The 18,675-nt window shown below is 33.5% G+C and overlaps 1 protein-coding gene across 1 annotated transcript; it reads left to right on the forward strand.

The window, feature by feature from the left end:
* The first annotated feature begins 412 nt into the window (after window positions 1-412).
* LOC142523609 (putative metal-nicotianamine transporter YSL12) lies at window positions 413-3,841 on the forward strand. The gene is made up of 5 exons (XM_075627306.1): window positions 413-1,008; window positions 1,619-1,773; window positions 1,865-2,097; window positions 2,288-2,477; window positions 2,600-3,841. The coding sequence occupies exons 1-5, from the start codon at window positions 639-641 to the stop codon at window positions 3,695-3,697; spliced, it is 2,046 nt and encodes a 681-aa protein (XP_075483421.1). The 5' UTR covers window positions 413-638; the 3' UTR covers window positions 3,698-3,841.
* The last annotated feature ends 14,834 nt before the right edge of the window (window positions 3,842-18,675 follow it).

Below are 18,675 nucleotides of genomic sequence, written 5' to 3' on the forward strand. Positions count from 1 at the left end.
GTTTCTGACATCGTCCTAGAACTGCAGTGTCTATTTTAGTATTTTTGTCATAAATATCCATTTTCATTTGTACGCTCAAAATGCTACAAATTTTAATATATTAGACCTACTAATAAAACTTAACTTTTTACCGCTATTTCCCTTCTGTTAAAAATCAAAAGAAAATCTTATTTTTATTCTTGAAAAGTTAAATTATGAAATATAAGTCAACGTTAATTAATGGCATGAAAAAAATTATTTTCGATAGTTTTCCGTGTGTGCAAGATTAGTATTAATTATTACGAAGTGTTTTTGGTAATTCTTCTAATTGACAGCTTTTAATACAAAGAATACGATTTTATTTGATTTAATCAGTTATTATTATTAATTATGAATTCATATTTTAGTTCCAAAAATAAAAAATCATGTTCATACGTTACCCGATATATACATGCAAGCAAGCCTCTTAGTCTCCTCAGTCCGATAACGGGAGCGTGTTGTTATCGGTTCTATACTTTACTTGGTTTATGATTCCGATTCCCCCAATCTCTCTTTCGATTCTCTATAAATTCGCCATTCTGCGTAATCTTGTGGCATATTTGCTGACTTTTCGTCTTCTTGATTGAGGAAAAAAATCTGGGTTTTATTGGTAAAATATAATGGAGCACGAAACAAAAGATATCGAGGGCGGCAGGGCAAGCGGAGAGGTTCACAGCGAAGAGGAGGCGGCGATGGAGAAGACATTTGAGGACACGGCGGTTCCGTCTTGGGGGAAACAGATAACGATTCGATCTTTGGTGACGAGTCTGTTATTGAGCCTTGTGTTCAATGTGATCGTGTGCAAGTTGAATCTGACGACCGGGGTTATACCTTCTCTGAACGTGGCGGCGGGGCTTATCGGGTTTGCATTGGTGAGGAGTTGGACTGCTTTGGCCGAAAAGTGCGGTCTTTTGAAGCAACCCTTTACCAGACAGGAGAACACCGTCATACAAACTTGTATCGTTGCATCTTCTGGCATAGCTTTTAGCAGTATGTTTCTCACTCAATGCTTCGAAAAATTCTTGAAATATATGTGTGTGTGTGTTTTGTGTGTGTGTATTTATTTATTTATATATATATATATATATATGTTTATGTTTTTGGGTTTGTTTGATATACTATGAATTGCAAATCCTTCTATGGAAGAACTATATTTAAAAATCCATTTTATTTGTTTAGTAATTCAATACTAATTTGGACAAATGAATTACCTTTTACTCTGCAATTTTAGTGTTTGATTATACAATTTAACGATGAATCCATACTTTCAGATTTGAGTTTTATAATAGGATTGGCGAGCAGTGGATTATGTGTTATTTTGGTGATGTGCAGCATGATCTTTGTTTTTCTGTTTTAGATTTAGATATTTTACATAAAATATGTAATGATACAGTTATATGTATGTGTATATACAAGTGTATGAACGAACTAGTCACTAGATGTATCCTTCCGTGCTGTATCTCGGTTACTTTAAAGTTTTTATTTATTGTATCCATATACCGACATCCGTAAAGACTTAGTGTCTTTGTTATTAAATAAGCCAAGAAACTAATAAATGATGCCAGATGAATCCATTAACGTTAAATGGTGATATGTGCAGGTGGTACAGGAAGTTATCTGCTTGCAATGACTCCGAAGATTGCCGCAGCTGGAACCGCTGCAGTAAATGTGAAGGAACTCTCTGTTGGATGGATGATTGGATACCTTTTTGTTGTTAGCTTTGTGGGGTTGTTCTCAATAGTACCACTCAGAAAGGTTTGATCTTAATAAATTTCTTTTATAAAACAATAATCAATGACCATGGTTCAATTTGCTGTCATATTTACCTGGAGTTTTGAAATTTTAGGTGATGATCTTAAAGTACAAATTGTCATACCCCAGTGGAACTGCCACTGCATACCTTATCAACAGTTTTCACACTCCTAAAGGAGCCAAGCTAGCCAAGAAACAAGTGATGTGTCTTTTCAAATCCTTCGTTGGCAGCTTCATGTTTGCATGTTTCAAGTGGTTCTTCACCGCTGGTGACGGCTGTGGATTCGATAGCTTTCCTACATTTGGTCTCCAAGCTTTGAAACAAAGGTTTGGTCTGTTATTAAATTTTGTTTTCGAATCATGCAAAGCATACTCGTATATGCCACAAACGTATTTTCAAAGGAAGAAACAAAGTTCTTATGGACCAGGATTAATTTAAACGCCATTTGATGTGGAGCTAGCAGGTTTTTAGCTTGTGAATTTTTAATGATAATTTTTTAACATTGTTCTATTCCAGGTTCAACTTTGATTTCTCAACTACATATGTTGGTGTTGGTATGATTTGCCCTTACATGGTTAATGTATCCTTACTCCTTGGAGCTATTCTTTCTTGGGGAGTGATGTGGCCGTTAATCCAGACAAAGGAAGGTATCTGGTATGATTCTGGTCTTAAAGGGAGCGATATTCATGGAATTCAAGGATACAGGGTAAGTACTAAATAAGCTGTAACTATAACCTCAAACATCATCTTCTCTGTAACTTTCTTGAGTCCTCTCACACTCGGTCCTAGTAAAAAAGCTTTGATCAACGATGGGATTTTCTTGAACAGGTCTTTATTGCTATTTCAATGATGCTTGGCGACGGCCTATTTCATGCAGTCTACATGGTGATCGTCTCCGTAAAAAATTTCATGGCACAACAATCACAACAGAGACATGTAAATGATGCCATGGAGGAAGAACAGCCGAGTGGAGACTATGATGAAAAAAAGAGAAAAGAGTATTTCTTGAAAGACCAAATACCAAATGCAGCTGCCATAACTGGATACATCCTATTGGCAGCCTTATCAGTCGGATTAATACCAGTGATATTTCATCAGCTAAAATGGTACCACATACTTGTAGCGTACATTGTCGCACCCGTTCTAGCCTTCTGCAACGCCTATGGTTGTGGCCTAACAGACTGGTCTTTGGCCTCAAACTATGGAAAACTCGCTATACTCATTTTCAGCTCATGGGTCGGCTTAGATCATGGTGGGATCATTGCTGGGCTCGCCTCTTGTGGTGTGATGATGAGCATTGTATCCACTGCCTCCGATCTGATGCAAGATTTCAAGACTGGATACTTAACTCTATCATCCCCTCGCTCTATGTTTTTCGGCCAAGTTTATGGCACAGCCCTCGGCTGCATCATGTCGCCTCTCGTGTTCTGGTTCTTCTACAAAGCATACGATGTCGGAGGTCAAAATAGCTCGTATCCTGCACCATTCGCTAATATGTATCGTGCAATCGCTAAGTTAGGAGTCGAAGGTTTCTCCGCACTACCCAAGCACTGCTTGACCCTGATGATTGTGTTCTTTGTCTCGGCTGTTGTGATAAATTTGCTGATTGAAATCATGAAGAAATGTGACATCAAGATTTACAAGTTCATACCGAGCCCCATGTGCATGGCTATACCTTTCTACCTCGGGGCATATTTCGCCATAGACATGTGTGTTGGAAGCTTCATTCTGTTCGTGTGGGAGAGACAGAGAAAGAAGAGTGCAAAGGAATATGGACCAGCGGTTGCTTCAGGATTGATCTGTGGGGATTCTTTGTGGGGAATACCTGGTGCTATATTGGCTCTATCTGGGGTTAATTCACCTATGTGCATGAAGTTCTTGTCTTACTCAGTTAACACCAAGGTGGATGGTTTCCTTAATGGTTGAATGTGAAAAATTTATGAATTTCTCGTCTAGTTTCAATATTTGAGTTTTCAGTTGTTTTTGGTTTGGGACAAATATTCTAATATGTAGATTCATAATTCAGCTAGCTACTATATTACTACAAGCATTAAGTTTCATTTGATGATACTGTCAAGTTTATTTTAAAGTACATCAACACGTTAAATTTTCTTCGCATCAACATCAAGCCTGAAGTTCCCGGCCTGTGGTTTTGACCACTTCTTCACCCCAGCACACTAAATAGTTGGAGGCTGAGACACAACAGCACTCTTAGCTTTCCGAAATTCATCAAGAAAAGATGGAACTGTCTACTTTGATCGTATTTGTTATGATGCTTGGAATTGTTGCTTCAATATGCAAATTTATTTCCAGATGCCCAAACATGCATAACAAACAACTCAAATTCAGGTTTAGAAAGAGTGTCCCTCAAGAGAAGGCCACAATTAAAAATGACAGCATACTACAGGAACTTTGGGGCTGAAGAGAAGGCAATGACTATTAGAAGCGTCCAGAAGGCATGCTTATTGGCTCATAGGTTCCGATTCCAGCCGGTTCTAGACCATGAGGTACGGTAACCGGTTCCGAACCCATGCCGGTTCCAAGGTGGGCTGGTTCTATTTCTGGTATGGTTCGAATCGGTTTCGGGTCCCGGGTTCGACTATTAATTTTTTTTAATATAAAATTACTTTAGTTAATGGACATTATTTTATTTAGTATTTTGAGTTGAAATAATACTTGACTAATAAAAAAAATTAAAATAACTTAAACATTTATTTTACAATTGAACATCTAAAATTCATCACGATTTATTAAAATATATTTTGAATAGTCTGAATCTTCGTCGGAACTTGAACTTTGAAATTAGTCGATCGCTCAGGCGATCCTATTCCTTTTTTCGGCTGCAACACAATCTCATAGGCATACTAGCATGCTAAGTGTTTCTGACTTTAAATTAGTTCTTTGTTCACCAATGATTTTTTCACAAAATGAAAAATGCCGATTGGGAAGCAACATTTGAACTTTGAACGGGTAGGACATCTCTTGTACTTGCAACTAACACTGAATAAAATTGAGAATTTATTTTACACCAATCAAAAACATAAAAAATTCTCAGTAGTCTCAATGTATAAGCTTAGAAAAAATTGAATCTCATTGTAATTTGTTGTTGTCATTAATTTTCTTTTGAAATTTTATTGTTTCAAACTTTAAAAGAAGTTGAGTGCTTTATTTTTGCTTTTATATGTCGACCTCTCCTCCGGTTGAGCACTCGATTCACATTGTTTACTAACATAGCAGCCCCCTCCACCATGTATTTATAAAACCAATAAACCAGTTTGTTCTCATTATCATTTTCTAGGTCACACAATGGATGAGTTCTATCAAGTGCCTGACTGTAAACCTTGACATCTGAAGCAGCATGATACTCGAGCTCATGCTAATCAAACTCGTGGAGCAACCCCTTCCACCAATGATCCATGTTCCCGAGAATGCTTCAACTAATGTTGGAGAAGCGTTTGAGTCCGAAACACTACAAGCAACTTATTCCATTCCTGAGCTCACGGCTTCAACTTAGCTATGACACCTTGATAAGCATGAATTTTATCATCATTTTGTACTAATTTAGTTTTTTTATTCGTGTTTATCTGAAATTTATTTGTTTGGTTTTTGCGCTTCTTGGTTTTATTTTATTATTATTATTATTATTATTATTATTATATTGCACGGGCTGCATGAAATCCTAGTTGTTTAACGAACAAATTAATAAGTGAGTTAAAATGGGGCAAGGTTATTTTATTTTATTTTTTATTTTTTTTAAAATGGGGCAAGGTTGACAATGTACAACTTCGAAAAACAAGTCAGCGATCATGGCAAATAGTGAGGCCGGTGTGGATGAGATGGACAAGTACAAAGGACGACCACGTGAATTTAAAGGGACTTACTTCATAAAAGAGGTCATGGACTGATGGACATTTCTCTTATTTTTCAACAATGGCATGTGCTTGCTGCTGTTTCCTTTTTTTTTTTTTAATCCCTCTTGTAACGTTTGGTTTTGGTTTGTGATGATGTTTTAATGCCTGTTTCACAAGTTACAACAGGTTCATTTGTCGGGATTCTTGATTGTTCATGTCATGCCACGTGATATATGGTATAGACATCCGTGGTGTTCTCGGAATATAATAACAAAAATTAAACAAAAAGAAACATTAAACCAGGATAATTGTAAATATATAAAATTTTATTTAGATAAAGATCAATTGTTACAACTTCAAATTAGAACGAAATTACAGGAACGTTTTATCAAAAGTTATATATGGTGGTAACATTGCAACTCAAATACTTTAAATGTAAGGTCTATAAAATTCGAACTACGTAATCTGATTGCATGCAATCTAAAGTTTTACCAAAATATGTGTTTAATTATTTTAATGCATTAAATGCATGATATTTGCATGGATAGGTGTTTTATTCTATGGTTATTAAGGTTTCATGTTTTAGGGCTTTTAGTAGTATTTCGCGCTCGAACGAAAAACGGAGACCGGTGATAATTTAGGAAAAATAATTTTATTATTAAATAATTATTTTTAATATTTAATATATGGTGTAATCAGGGGTGATTTTCGAAAATTGGCCTTGGTATGATATTTTTACTCGCTGAGTCATATTTTAAATTGGTACGCAAAATGTAACCAGTCGGGGGACTTTTTGAGGGTTCGAGCAATAGTTTCATAAACGTACCTAAACCAAATATTTTTCGAGAGAGTTTTTGGGATTGATGGAACTATTTTATTTCATAATGGGCCTAAAATTCTTTTTAACCTCATTATTTTAATTAAGGACCCATTATACATTAATTATTATATTAAAACCTACCACCTAAACCCTAATCCACCTACCCTAATATTAGGCCGTCCCTCTCCCAACTTCATCTGCACATTTTCAAAAGTACTCCAGCAGCAAGCCATCGGTTTTCCCAAGCTTTTTTCTAAGAACTCCTTCACCGTCTCTCCGGTGCTCGTTCTACGCAATTATATAAAAGGTTTTTAGCTTAATACGTAAAGGTACGCCCTAAATCTCATTTTTCTCATCATTCACATCATTATATTCTGAATTGTGTGTTTATGCATGAAAAATTCTTAGATATATTATGTTGCATCGGTTTTGCATGGTTTATGCATACGTTTGACATGTACTCACGTTTTCCCATAGATTTTGTGCAAGGAGCTGCTAGATCTAGGCTCCAAGGGGCTATACACGTCCAGATCTAGGGCGACTAAGGCTAAGTGTGCATCCGACCATGTCAAGATGAAGGGGCCGATCGGATCTAGGGATATATTGATGCATGGACTAGATCGGGCTATGGTAAGGGGACCGGTGATGAAACTTAAAATTAATAATTTATTATATGTTAAAACCTGTATTTTAAATTTTAAGTTTCATTAAAATTATAAAATTATGTTATTTTAGTACTGTTTGTTTATATTTAATTGTCTTACTAAATATGTTTTATTTTCAGATTTTCTACGTGTTGGTAAAATAATGATAACTCAAGCTAGAAAATTCAAATGGAGGTAACTCAAACATGTTTGGAATCCTTGAGAAATTATCTACAACTTTGCAGAAGACATGATTGCCTAAAAAGTTCATTAAGATGATCAAATTGTGCAAATATCAAAAGGAGAACAAATTTACTTTTACTATGACCAGCATATAGTAAAAAAGTCATAACTATTTCAATATTTAACCAAATGAGGTGAACCAAGTGGCCAAATTCATCTACAGACAATTCCCCACATGTTTGCTGTTTTGAGCAGAGTCAAATTCGATGACTAAAGTTGTGGAACAAAGCATTGAAAGAAGGGACATGTAATTGAACTTGGAGGAGACAAAAAATACTATTGCAACTACATGACATTAATAAAAATTTTGACCCTTTCTCTCATTTGGCCTATAAATAGAGGCCTTGTGCTAGCTTGAGAATCATTCTATCTCATTGTAAAATATAGTGTGAGTGTGTATCAAAGTTCTAAGTTCCAATATATTTTCTTTCATGTTCTCAACTATGAGTGATATTTTAGTGTTGATCAAAAGTAAGCTTATGGCAAGCTAAATCTATTATGTCAAGGTGAAGAGGATGTATTCTTGGTGAAGTAAGATTGTTTATATTTTGTATATTCTTTCTTAATTTCTTTTCATTTAGCTAACTTATTTTTATTGTAGGTATAAAAATGAATTATTTGTTGTTATCAATTTACATCAAATGCTTGATATCATTAAAGTGGTTATCTTGATTTGTTGTTTAATTTTGATACAATAAATATTTCATCACTTATTATTATATATATATATATATAGATATATATATATATATATTTATATAATAATATCATAATATTTCATTTAGACGATAGCGTGGCTCTGCCGGTTGTTCTAAATGAAATATTATGATTTAATACTAACATCTAACAATCTAACATTTACTTTATCGCAACTAACATTTATTTTTCGCATCTAAATTTTACTTTCTCGCAACTAACTTTTACTTTTCCGCAACTAACATTTACTTTATCGCAACTAACTTTTATTTTACCGCAACTAACTTATTAAATAAATATATTTCATTTAGGCAATAGCGTGGCTCTGCCGGTTGTTCTAAATGAAATATAATGATTTAATTTAACATTTACTTTATGCAATTATTTATTTATATAGTTATAATTATAATCATAGGTACCATATATAAAATATCGGTTAATTCGGTATTTTCTATAGTGGGAACTATATTATATTATGTGTGTGTTTAATTTTCTTGGAACCATTATTTATGGTGGTTTCCTTTGTTTTACTTTTAGTTAAACAATATTACATAAACCAAGAATAAATCCTCAAGCCTTGACAAAATTTATAATTTGTAAACTTCATTCTTGCATTTGGTAATCTATAAATTAATAAATTTAAACTCAAAATAACCTCTCTGAGGATCGATCTCGTACTTACGAAATATATTACTTGCAGACAATCTACACTTTGGTGAATTATTATTTAAGTAGTAGCAAGTTTTTGATTTCTTGCTTTTGGATGTTGGCAAATTAAGTTGAGATAAGGATGGATCTGGTTCATGACTAAATCCTTGCAGTAAATCAATAAGTTCATCTTCACTTGTAGCAGAAACTAACATCCTTCGCGAAGCTAATGAAATAAATCCCTGTTTCACAACATCATCAAGAAACAATAACTGTAACGCCCCGAAAATTTTAAAGTCCACGCAAACCACGTGCATGCAATTATTAAATTCTTTTGTATTTTAATTAAATGTTTTAATTACATGAATTAATTATGTTGTGCATACTTGCATGTTTAAAATATATTTTCTACATGGTTGCATTAAAACTATATTTTTAAAGGTTATTCGAGTTGCGATCGAGGAACGGAGACCGAGGGCTGAAAAAATAGAAAATATTTTTATTAAATAATTGTTTTAATTACTTAAAATATGGGTGATGCTTTTCATATTTTTGAAAATAGGGGGTTTAGAGGTGATTTTATACGCCGGGACGTAAATTTTATCGGTGTTGGTTTTTCAACAAAAATACGAACTTTTTGACAACCCAGCTATTAAATTCACAAATTTATTTAAACAAAACTATTATCATATTTTAATTAAATCCTAATTAAACACTAATGGGCCTAATTATATGTTTAATGGGCCTAAGCCTAATTAGTGATTAATTAGCTATTATTTAAAGTTAAACCCCACCCCAAATTAGCATAACCCACGCCTCCACCTAGCAACACAATTCAGAATTTCTTCACACTCCAAATAACCCACGGCACCCACAATCACATCAAGGAGAGTTTGGTTTTGTCATGTAAATTCAAGCCATGATCGTTTGTCGCCGTTCTTCGCAATCGTCAACGATTTTTCGTGCGTTTAAAACGCAGAGGCACGCCATACATCTCCTTTTCTCGTTCATCACATCGTAGTATCGTTTTAATTATCGTGTGTATGAAATCATGTTGTGCATATTGTTATTTTCGAAATACTAACCACCCATATGTCAATCTCATGCTTTTATGTTCCAACTCATGTTGTATGCTACTTTAGGCGCTGCCATGATGTTAAAGATATGATCGAGTGGGGTTTTTACACGTTTTAGAGGGTCATAGACACACACAAATCGCTGCACAACAAGGAACGAAAAAAAACTGGAACCAAACTTCTGTCAAGAGACTTAGGTGCTCGATTTTATGGGGATGGAAGACTTGGCTAGGCCTTGGTTGGACCAGGGCTTGGCTAGGGTCCGTGAGGGGTCAAGGGAAGAGTCCTAGACACGCTAGGACTCGAGACAAGAGGCTGGGAAGGAGCTAGGACTCCAACCCGTAAGTGGCAAGGGAAGCAGCGCAGGTTTTGCTGCTGGTGCAAGGAAGAGGGGGGCTCGGCCAGGGGTTCTGGGCTGGGCTAGGTTAGGTCCTTAGGGTCCTAAGAAGGGGCACAAGGGGCTGGTTCAAGGTCTGGTGTGGTTGGCTAGGTCCTAGCAACAGAAACGTAGGGTCCATGTCTATGTGGGTTCTCGGCTGCTTCTGGTGGCTTGTGTTGTGGCTTCGGTTTTCAACTGGGGCTCGAGTCCTACGGGTTATAAGGGTCCAGTAGGGTGCCTAGATGGTCTGGTCATGAGTTGGTGCAGGGTGGCTCGATGGGGCTCGAGCCAAGCACAGAAAACGTGAGGGAGAAGCTTTTTGGCAGCAAGTTAGGCGTGAGTTGCTGTCAAGGTTCAGGGGCTTCGCTGCTTGGGTTCAGGGGCTGGGCTGGTCTGAGCAGGGGCTGGGAGTGATCCAGGGAAGGTTAGGGTTGTGTGGGCTCGGTGGTGGCTCGGCTGGGAGGGTCCTAGTTGGGTTAGGAGTCCTAGACATACAAGGAAGCACACACACAACACATGCAGGTTTTTGGGTCAAGTTTCAGAAGTGTTTTGGGCGGGCCAAGGCTGGTTTTTCGGGCTGCTCTTGCACATTAGGGTCCCTAGATGGGTTGGCTAGGTTTTGGTTCAAGGCGGCTCGGGCGTGGCTCGAGAAAATTAGGAGATGGCTCGGTGTGTTCGATAAGGTGTCGAAAACGAAAATAATAAAGCTAAAATTAAAACCAAGGGTCCACGGGGGTGGCTCACGACTTGGAAGGGTAGAATAAATCTTAAAAATGCTATGTTTAAAATTTGGGATCAAAATAATGAGTTTTTGATTTATTCGGGATTTAATCGCCACACGAAACGCTAATTAACGAGTTAATTGAAACTCCTAGTTTTAAGCTTTATAAATTTATGACAAATTAGGTTTAAACTTAAATAATTATTAAAAGTCTAAGTTTTAAATTTGGGAATTTTATATTAATGTTTGGTTTAATTCGGGATTAAAACGTGTTAATACGTCTTATTTAAAGATTAAATTAAAAGTCCTCGATTAAGCTAAATAAAAATATGGAAAAAATCATGTAGGCTTAAATAATTATTTGGGATATGTTAGAGTCAATGAAATTAATAAAATGTCAAAAACGTGAAATTTTACGTCTAGGGATAAAACGGTCTTTTTACACCTAAAAATTAGTAAACGTCATGGCAGTGCCCTAAATGCTGTTTTTATGATATTATGATTATTTTTAAATGTTTATGAAGTATCCATGATTAAATTATGATTTTTAAAATGTCTATTTGATTTTTATGATTTATGGAAGACATTTAAAAGACATGCTGCATGCTTGGTTTCAAAAACAAAATGTTATGTTATGCATGATTTTTCTAAAGTGACGTGAATGAAAAATGTTGAAGGATGTGAAATAATTGTGACTAATTCGTTAATGTTGGCGACGTCGTGAGGGTTATGGTTCCAGTGGGAGCCCGACGATCGTGTTTCCATCATGGCGAATATGTGGTAACGGATATGTGGTAACGGTTTTGTGGTAACAGAAGAATGGGAATATCGTGAGGGGAAAAGGCCCCAGAGGGAGCCTATTTATGGGAAAAGGCCCCAGAGGGAGCCCCGACGATCGTATTTCTATTCGAATCATGATAGGCCAGGGCCCAGTTGACCGGTGAGAGTGTTGCTGATGTCCCCCGCCGCCCAGTACTGTGGTTTTATGTAGATGGATCCATCGACCCTCATGAGCATGATCAGGAAAGTCACAATTAACAATCTGAATTCAACAAAAGAAAAGAGAAAAAGAAAAGGAAAATGTTCATGATAATGTTAAAAGTTTTATGTCATGTCATGTTGAGGAAAAAGGAAAAAGTTAAGGTTTATGATTGCATGTCATGAAAAAATATTTTATGAAAATGTTTATGTTTAAAGTTTTATGTATCATGAAAATATTTACGAAAATGTTTATGTTTATGCATCTTCATGAAAACGATATTTTATGTACAAGTATTTTTCACTGTTATATGTTAGCTGTATTACGTAGTACTTGTTATAAAAATTATGGTGTGTTGAGTCTTTAGACTCACTAGGTGTGATGGATGCAGGTTATCATGATAATGCTAATAGAGGTCTTGATGGTTGATCCGACTGGACTGAAGGTGCACATGACCCGAGGACCGACGCTAGTTTCCGCATATATGTTATGATTTATGTTAAAAGATTTTATGACTTTTATCATGAGTATGAGTGGTTTTTGAGAGGATATAGTATGGGCTATACTTTTCAAATGTTATTTTTAGATTTAGAAAAATGTTAGTTGGTTGTTTATTTTAAAATGATGTCAAAAATATTTTATGAAATTTTATGGTTCGGCCGAATGATATGTGAGGTTTAAAAAAAAAAAATTCTAGTACTTTTTAAGAAAACGAATAGGAAGATGTTTCAATAACAGTTTATCATAATAATTGTTAACATTTAACAAACCAATTGGCTTATTGTGGATATTTAATTGTGCCCAATAAACAGTATGGAATATTTCTTCCAAAGTAACGAAACCTCCTGGCAAAGCAATGAAAGCATCTGAATGTTCAATCATTTGAGTAATTCGTTCATACATGTTGTCCACTTTCATTTCTTCTCTTATTGTTGGTCCTGTAAGATTGGCTAAGGTAATCGGAATAATGCCTAAAACTTCACTTCCACCTGCATGCGCAGCTTTTGCAACTTTTCCCATGAGGCCAACTTCACCACCACCATATACCAAATGAATCTTTTTTTTAGCAAGTGTTATTCCAAGATTTTCTGCTACTTTTTCATAAATTGAATCTTTTCCTGCACTAGATCCACAAAATACACAAATATTTTTGATTTTACTTACCGTGGACGTTGACATGTTGAGAAATATGTTTTTTGTAATTGTTAGATCACATCATATGAATTTATAAGCGTAACATGCCAAAAGTCAATATTTGAACAGGAAATTATTATTATTAAAAGAAAATAAAAATGACAAAATTAAAACAAATATATACAGCGTAGTTGTGATTGTGGCTCACATCTTCCTCTGATTTTACGTTCAGTAACGGCTTCAACGCCTTCTATGAGTCGAGGATATGCTTCCCATCCAATTTTCTTATAAATTGGCAAACATGGTCTTTTAACGTCAGATTCCCAAGACGAAATTGTGTATATATATTTACTTATCTAAATAGATATGCGTTACTACAGTAGGATCTTTGTAAGGCTGATTCCACCGTCCATATTGATATTCCTCCTGTTGAAATTGCCACCATAGTTTAAGAAGTTCATTTTGCATGTACCCACTAGAATGCGTATCAAGAACCTCTAGAAAATTATCCAAAGGCTCTTTACTCAGACCATTCTTAATGAATAAAATTTTATCTTCTGTATTCATTGATGTCATTCCAACATTTTTGCATTTTCCCTTACAAGTCCACCTTGCACATTTATGACATCCACCTATACGTTTAGCTCTTCGCTTTTTGGCATATGTGTTTTTACCAAATCCTGGCATATGTCTTATTATTAATTCATTTGCTTCCCCAACCAATCGGACTTTTGCTTCAATTATCAAACGGACATCATTCGGTATGCCATATGACATCATCAACCTTAGCCGCTCACATCTAGCTTTATAATTTTTTTTCAACACATTATCAGGTAAACAAGCAAAATATTTACGAATATTCATAATACACGCATCCATATTATTATTATTATTATATATATTTCAATTATTTTGGGAAAATTGAAGAAACCGACTTAAACAGTCACGGAGTACCGTTATCCGCCACTTAATCGGGAAATGAACTAGAATCTGCAAAACAAAATGAAAATATCAAACAACTATTGTGGATCATATAAAGGCATAAACTCATTATTAAGAATTTCATTTTCTATAAAAGGCTTAAGTCTTTGCCCATTAACTTTAAACACGTCATTATTTTTAGGATTTTCAATATCAACAGTACCATGAGAATAAACAAATTTGACTATAAATGGTCCTGACCACCTCGATCTTAGTTTACCTGAAAATAAATGCAAACGAGAATTATAAAGCAAAACTTTTTGTCCAATTTCAAATGACTTTCTCATAATATTTTTATCATGAATGGCTTTAGTTTTATCTTTATAAATCTTTGAATTTTCATATGCATCATTTCTTAATTCTTCAAGTTCATTTATTTGCAATTTTCTTAATGTAGATGCATCATCTAAATTAATATTAAATGCTTTAAATGCCCAATAAGCTTTATGTTCAAGTTCAACCGGTAAATGACAATGCTTACCAAAAACTAACCTATATGGTGACATCCCTAATGATGTTTTAAATGCAGTTCTATATGCCCATAATGCATCAGTTAATCTTAAAGACCAATCTTTTCGATTTGGATTAACTGTTTTTTCTAAAATTTGTTTTATTTCTCTATTTGCAAATTCAACTTGACCATTACTTTGAGGATGATATGGGGTAGAAACTTTATGTGTAATGCCATATTTTCTTAACAAAGAAGAAAATGATTTATTTATAAAATGACTTCCTCCATCACTAGTTATTGCTCTAGGTATTCCAAATCGGCTAAAAATATTTTCTTTTAAAAATTTTATAACAACTTTATGATCATTAGTTCTACATGCAATTGCTTCAATCCATTTTGAAACATAATCAACATCGACTAAAATGTACGTATATCCAAAAGATAATGGAAATGGACCCATAAAATCTATCCCCCAACTATCAAATATTTCAATAATTATGATTGGATTTAAAGGCATCATGTTTCGTTTTGAAATTGATCCCATCTTCTGACAGTTTTCAAAAGATTTGCAAAATAAATGCGTATCTTTGAATAAAGACGGCCAATAAAATCCACATTGTAAGATTTTTGTAGCTGTTTTATTGGATGAAAAATGACCTCCACATGCTTCAGAATGACAAAATTTAATAACATTACTTACTTCATTGTCGGGTATGCATCGTCGAAAAATTTGGTCAGGACAATACTTAAATAAGTAAGGATCATCCCAATAAAATTTTTTAACTTCTATCAAAAATTTATTCTTATCCTATGAATTCCAATGAGAAGGCATTTTATTTGTCACAAGAAAATTTACAATGTTAGGAAACCAGGGCATAATAGTAGCATAAAACAACTGATCATCTGGAAAATTTTCATTTATTGGTATTTCATTATGAGATGATTCAGTCATTATTATAGATAAATGATCGGTTACAACATTTTCCTTTCCTTTTTTATCTTTAATTATAATATCAAATTCTTGTAACAATAAAATCCACCGTATTAATCTTGGCTTAGCATCTTGTTTATTTGATAAATATTTTATGGCAGAATGATCGGTGTAAACAATAGTAGTAGAACCAATTAAATAAGATCGAAACTTATCTAATGCAAATACTACTGAAAGTAATTCTTTTTCAGTAGTTGAATAATTTATTTGGACACTACTTAAGGTTCTACTAGCATAATAGATTGCATAAGGTTTTCCTTCTTTTCTTTGTCCTAACACAGCTCCTATAGCATAATCACTTGTATCACACATTAATTCAAATGGTAAAGACCAATCTGGAGGTTGTAAAATAGGTGATGTAACTAAAAGATTAATAATTTTTTTAAAAGCATTTTCACATTTCTGAGTCCATTCAAATTGTGTATCTTTTGTTAAAAGATTTGATATTGGTTTAGATATTATGCTGAAATTTTTTATAAACCTTCTATAAAATCCTGCATGACCCAAGAATTATCGAACTTCTTTGACCGTTTTTGGTGATGTTAAATTAGCATTAACATCAACTTTGGTTTTATCAACTTCAATTCCTTTTTCAGATATCACACGTCCTAAAACAATCCCAAATTTAACCATATAATGACATTTTTTCCAATTTAAAATAAGATTTTTTTCTTCACACCTTTTTAATACTTCTTCTAGATTTTTAAGACAATTTTCAAATGAGTTTCCAAAAACAGTTATATCATCCATAAAAACTTCTACATATTCTTCAATCATATCACTGAAAATACTTAACATGCATCTTTGAAAAGTAGCCGGAGCATTACATAAACCAAATGACATTCTTTTAAATGCAAAAGTTCCGAAAGGACAAGTAAAAGTAGTTTTTTCTTGATCTTCTAATGATATAGGTATTTGATAATACCCCGAATACCCATCAAGAAAACAGTAATAAGAATTTCCCGCTACTTTTTCTAGAATTTGATCTAAAAATGGTAGTGGGAAATGATCTTTTCTAGTTGCATCATTTAATTTTCTATAATCAATACACATACGTCAACTAGATGGAATCCTAGCTTGTAATAACTCTCCCTTTTCATTTTTTATAACAGTGATGCCGGACTTTTTAGGTACTACTTGTGTTGGACTTACCCTTTTACTATTTGAAATTGGATAGATAATTCAAGCGTCTAATAGTTTTAATACTTCATTCTTAACAACTTCCTTCATATGTGAATTTAACCTTCTTTGTGGTTGTTTTTGATGTTTTAGCATTTTCTTCCAAGTGAATTTTATGTGTACAAATTAAAGGATTCATACCTTTTATATCTTTCAAAGTCCATCCAATTGCATTTTTATATTTTTTAAGTAATTTAATCAAATCTTCTTCTTGATTTGGCAAAAGAGTGGAAGAAATTACAACAGTAAATGTTTTATTTTCACTAAGAAATACATATTTCAATTCTAATGGTAAAACTTTTAATTTAAGTTTTGTATTATCATCTTCTTTAAAATTATTTTTAGACTCAAAACTTTCTATTGAAAAAACTTCAGATTGTTGATTTAAGTTTTCTTCTTGTATATTTTCTTCCACAATTGTTTCAATTTCATTATCATATTCAATTTCATTAATACTTGGTTGTTTACATAAATTGAACACATTAAGTTCTAGAGTCATATTTCCAAAAGACAATTTCATTATTCCATTTCGACAATTAATTAAAACATTTGAAGTTGCTAGAAATGGTCGTCCCAATATTACTGGAATTTCATTATGTACTTCTATTGGTTGTGTATCCAAAACAATAAAATCTACAGGATATATGAATTTATCAAATTGAACCAACACATCTTCTACAATACCTCTAGGTATTTTGATTGACCTATCCGCCAGTAAGAGAGTAACAGAAGTGGGTTTTAATTCTCCTAAATTAAGTTTTTCATAAACTGAATAAGGAAGTAAATTCACACTTGCTCCCAAATCCAACAAAGCTTTTTTAATTTTATTTTCTCCAATAATACATGAAATTGTTGGACAACCAGGATCTTTATATTTTAAACTAGAATTATTTTGAAAAATAGAACTTACTTGTTCAGCCAAGAATGCTTTTTTTCTTCACATGAAATTTTCTCTTTACAGTACATAAGTCTTTTAAAAATTTTGCATAAGAAGGTACTTGTTTAATAGCATCTAATAATGGAATATTTATCTTCACTTGTTTAAAAACTTCATAGATATCAGAATCACTTTTTTGTTTTTTTATGATTTGTTATTGCATGAGGAAATGGTGGAGGTTTATTTGACTTATTTACTATTTCAGATGATTTATCATTCACTATATTATTCTTAAAATTTAAGGTATCATCATTCTCAAAAGTATCAGGATTATCATCCTTACTCTTTGATTTTAAATGATCCTTGTTTTCATTACTATATGGATCATTAACTATTTTACCACTTCTAAGGGTAATAACAGATTTTATTTGATCAATTTTTTCATTTTTTAATTCTTGATTTTGATTTTTAGGATTAGGTTGAGGTTGAGTTGGAAATTTTTCTTTTTCATGAATATTAAGTGCAGATGCAAATTTTGCAAGAGTTTCTTTCAAATCACTCATAGATTGACTGTTTTGAATATTGATAGACTCTTGCTTTTGGATAAATGCATGAATTACATCTTCAAAGTTTTTTCTTGGAGGTGTAATATAAGGAATATAACCTTGATGATTTTGGTTATTTTGAAAATATTGTTGTGACGGTTGTGCATTATTGTCATTCCTCCAACTAAAATTAGGATGATTTTTCCATCCAGGATTATATGATGGTGAAAAAGGATCTAGTATTGGTTTTTTTATAATTGTTAACATAATTTGCTTGTTCATGGAGACATTCTTTAAATGAAGGTAATGTTGGACAATCTTTTGTAGCATGATCATGTGTATCACATATATGACAAACAATTTCTTGAATACTTTTTAATTGACTTCCCTTTTTCATTTCTAATGACTCAATTTTTCTTGCTAAAGATGCAAGTTTAGCTTGAATATCTATATCATCTTTAAGATTATAGATACCACCCCCATTTGTTGAATTATTGTTTTTAGTTGTTGGTGGTTCTATTGTGCCTATATTATCCCAATTTTGAGCATTTTCTGCTAATGAATCCAAATATTCTATAGCTTCATTTGGGTTTTTATCTTCAAAAGTTTCATTACACATGAATTCTATCATTTGCCTATCTTTAGGTATTAGACCTTCATAAAAGTGAGAAACTATTCTCCATATTTCA

Source organism: Primulina tabacum, chromosome 14 (genome assembly GCF_025594145.1).
Source record: "Primulina tabacum isolate GXHZ01 chromosome 14, ASM2559414v2, whole genome shotgun sequence".
Taxonomy (NCBI): Eukaryota; Viridiplantae; Streptophyta; class Magnoliopsida; order Lamiales; family Gesneriaceae; genus Primulina; species Primulina tabacum.

What these genes read in the sequence shown, in the direction of transcription:
- LOC142523609 (XM_075627306.1), top strand. Translation starts at nt 639, where the DNA reads ATGGAGCACGAAACAAAAGATATCGAGGGCGGCAGGGCAAGCGGAGAG. An exon ending in TTCTGGCATAGCTTTTAGCA is followed by an intron (nt 1,009 to 1,618) that starts GTATGTTTCTCA and finishes TGATATGTGCAG; the next exon opens with GTGGTACAGGAAGTTATCTG. An exon ending in ATGGAATTCAAGGATACAGG is followed by an intron (nt 2,478 to 2,599) that starts GTAAGTACTAAA and finishes TTTCTTGAACAG; the next exon opens with GTCTTTATTGCTATTTCAAT.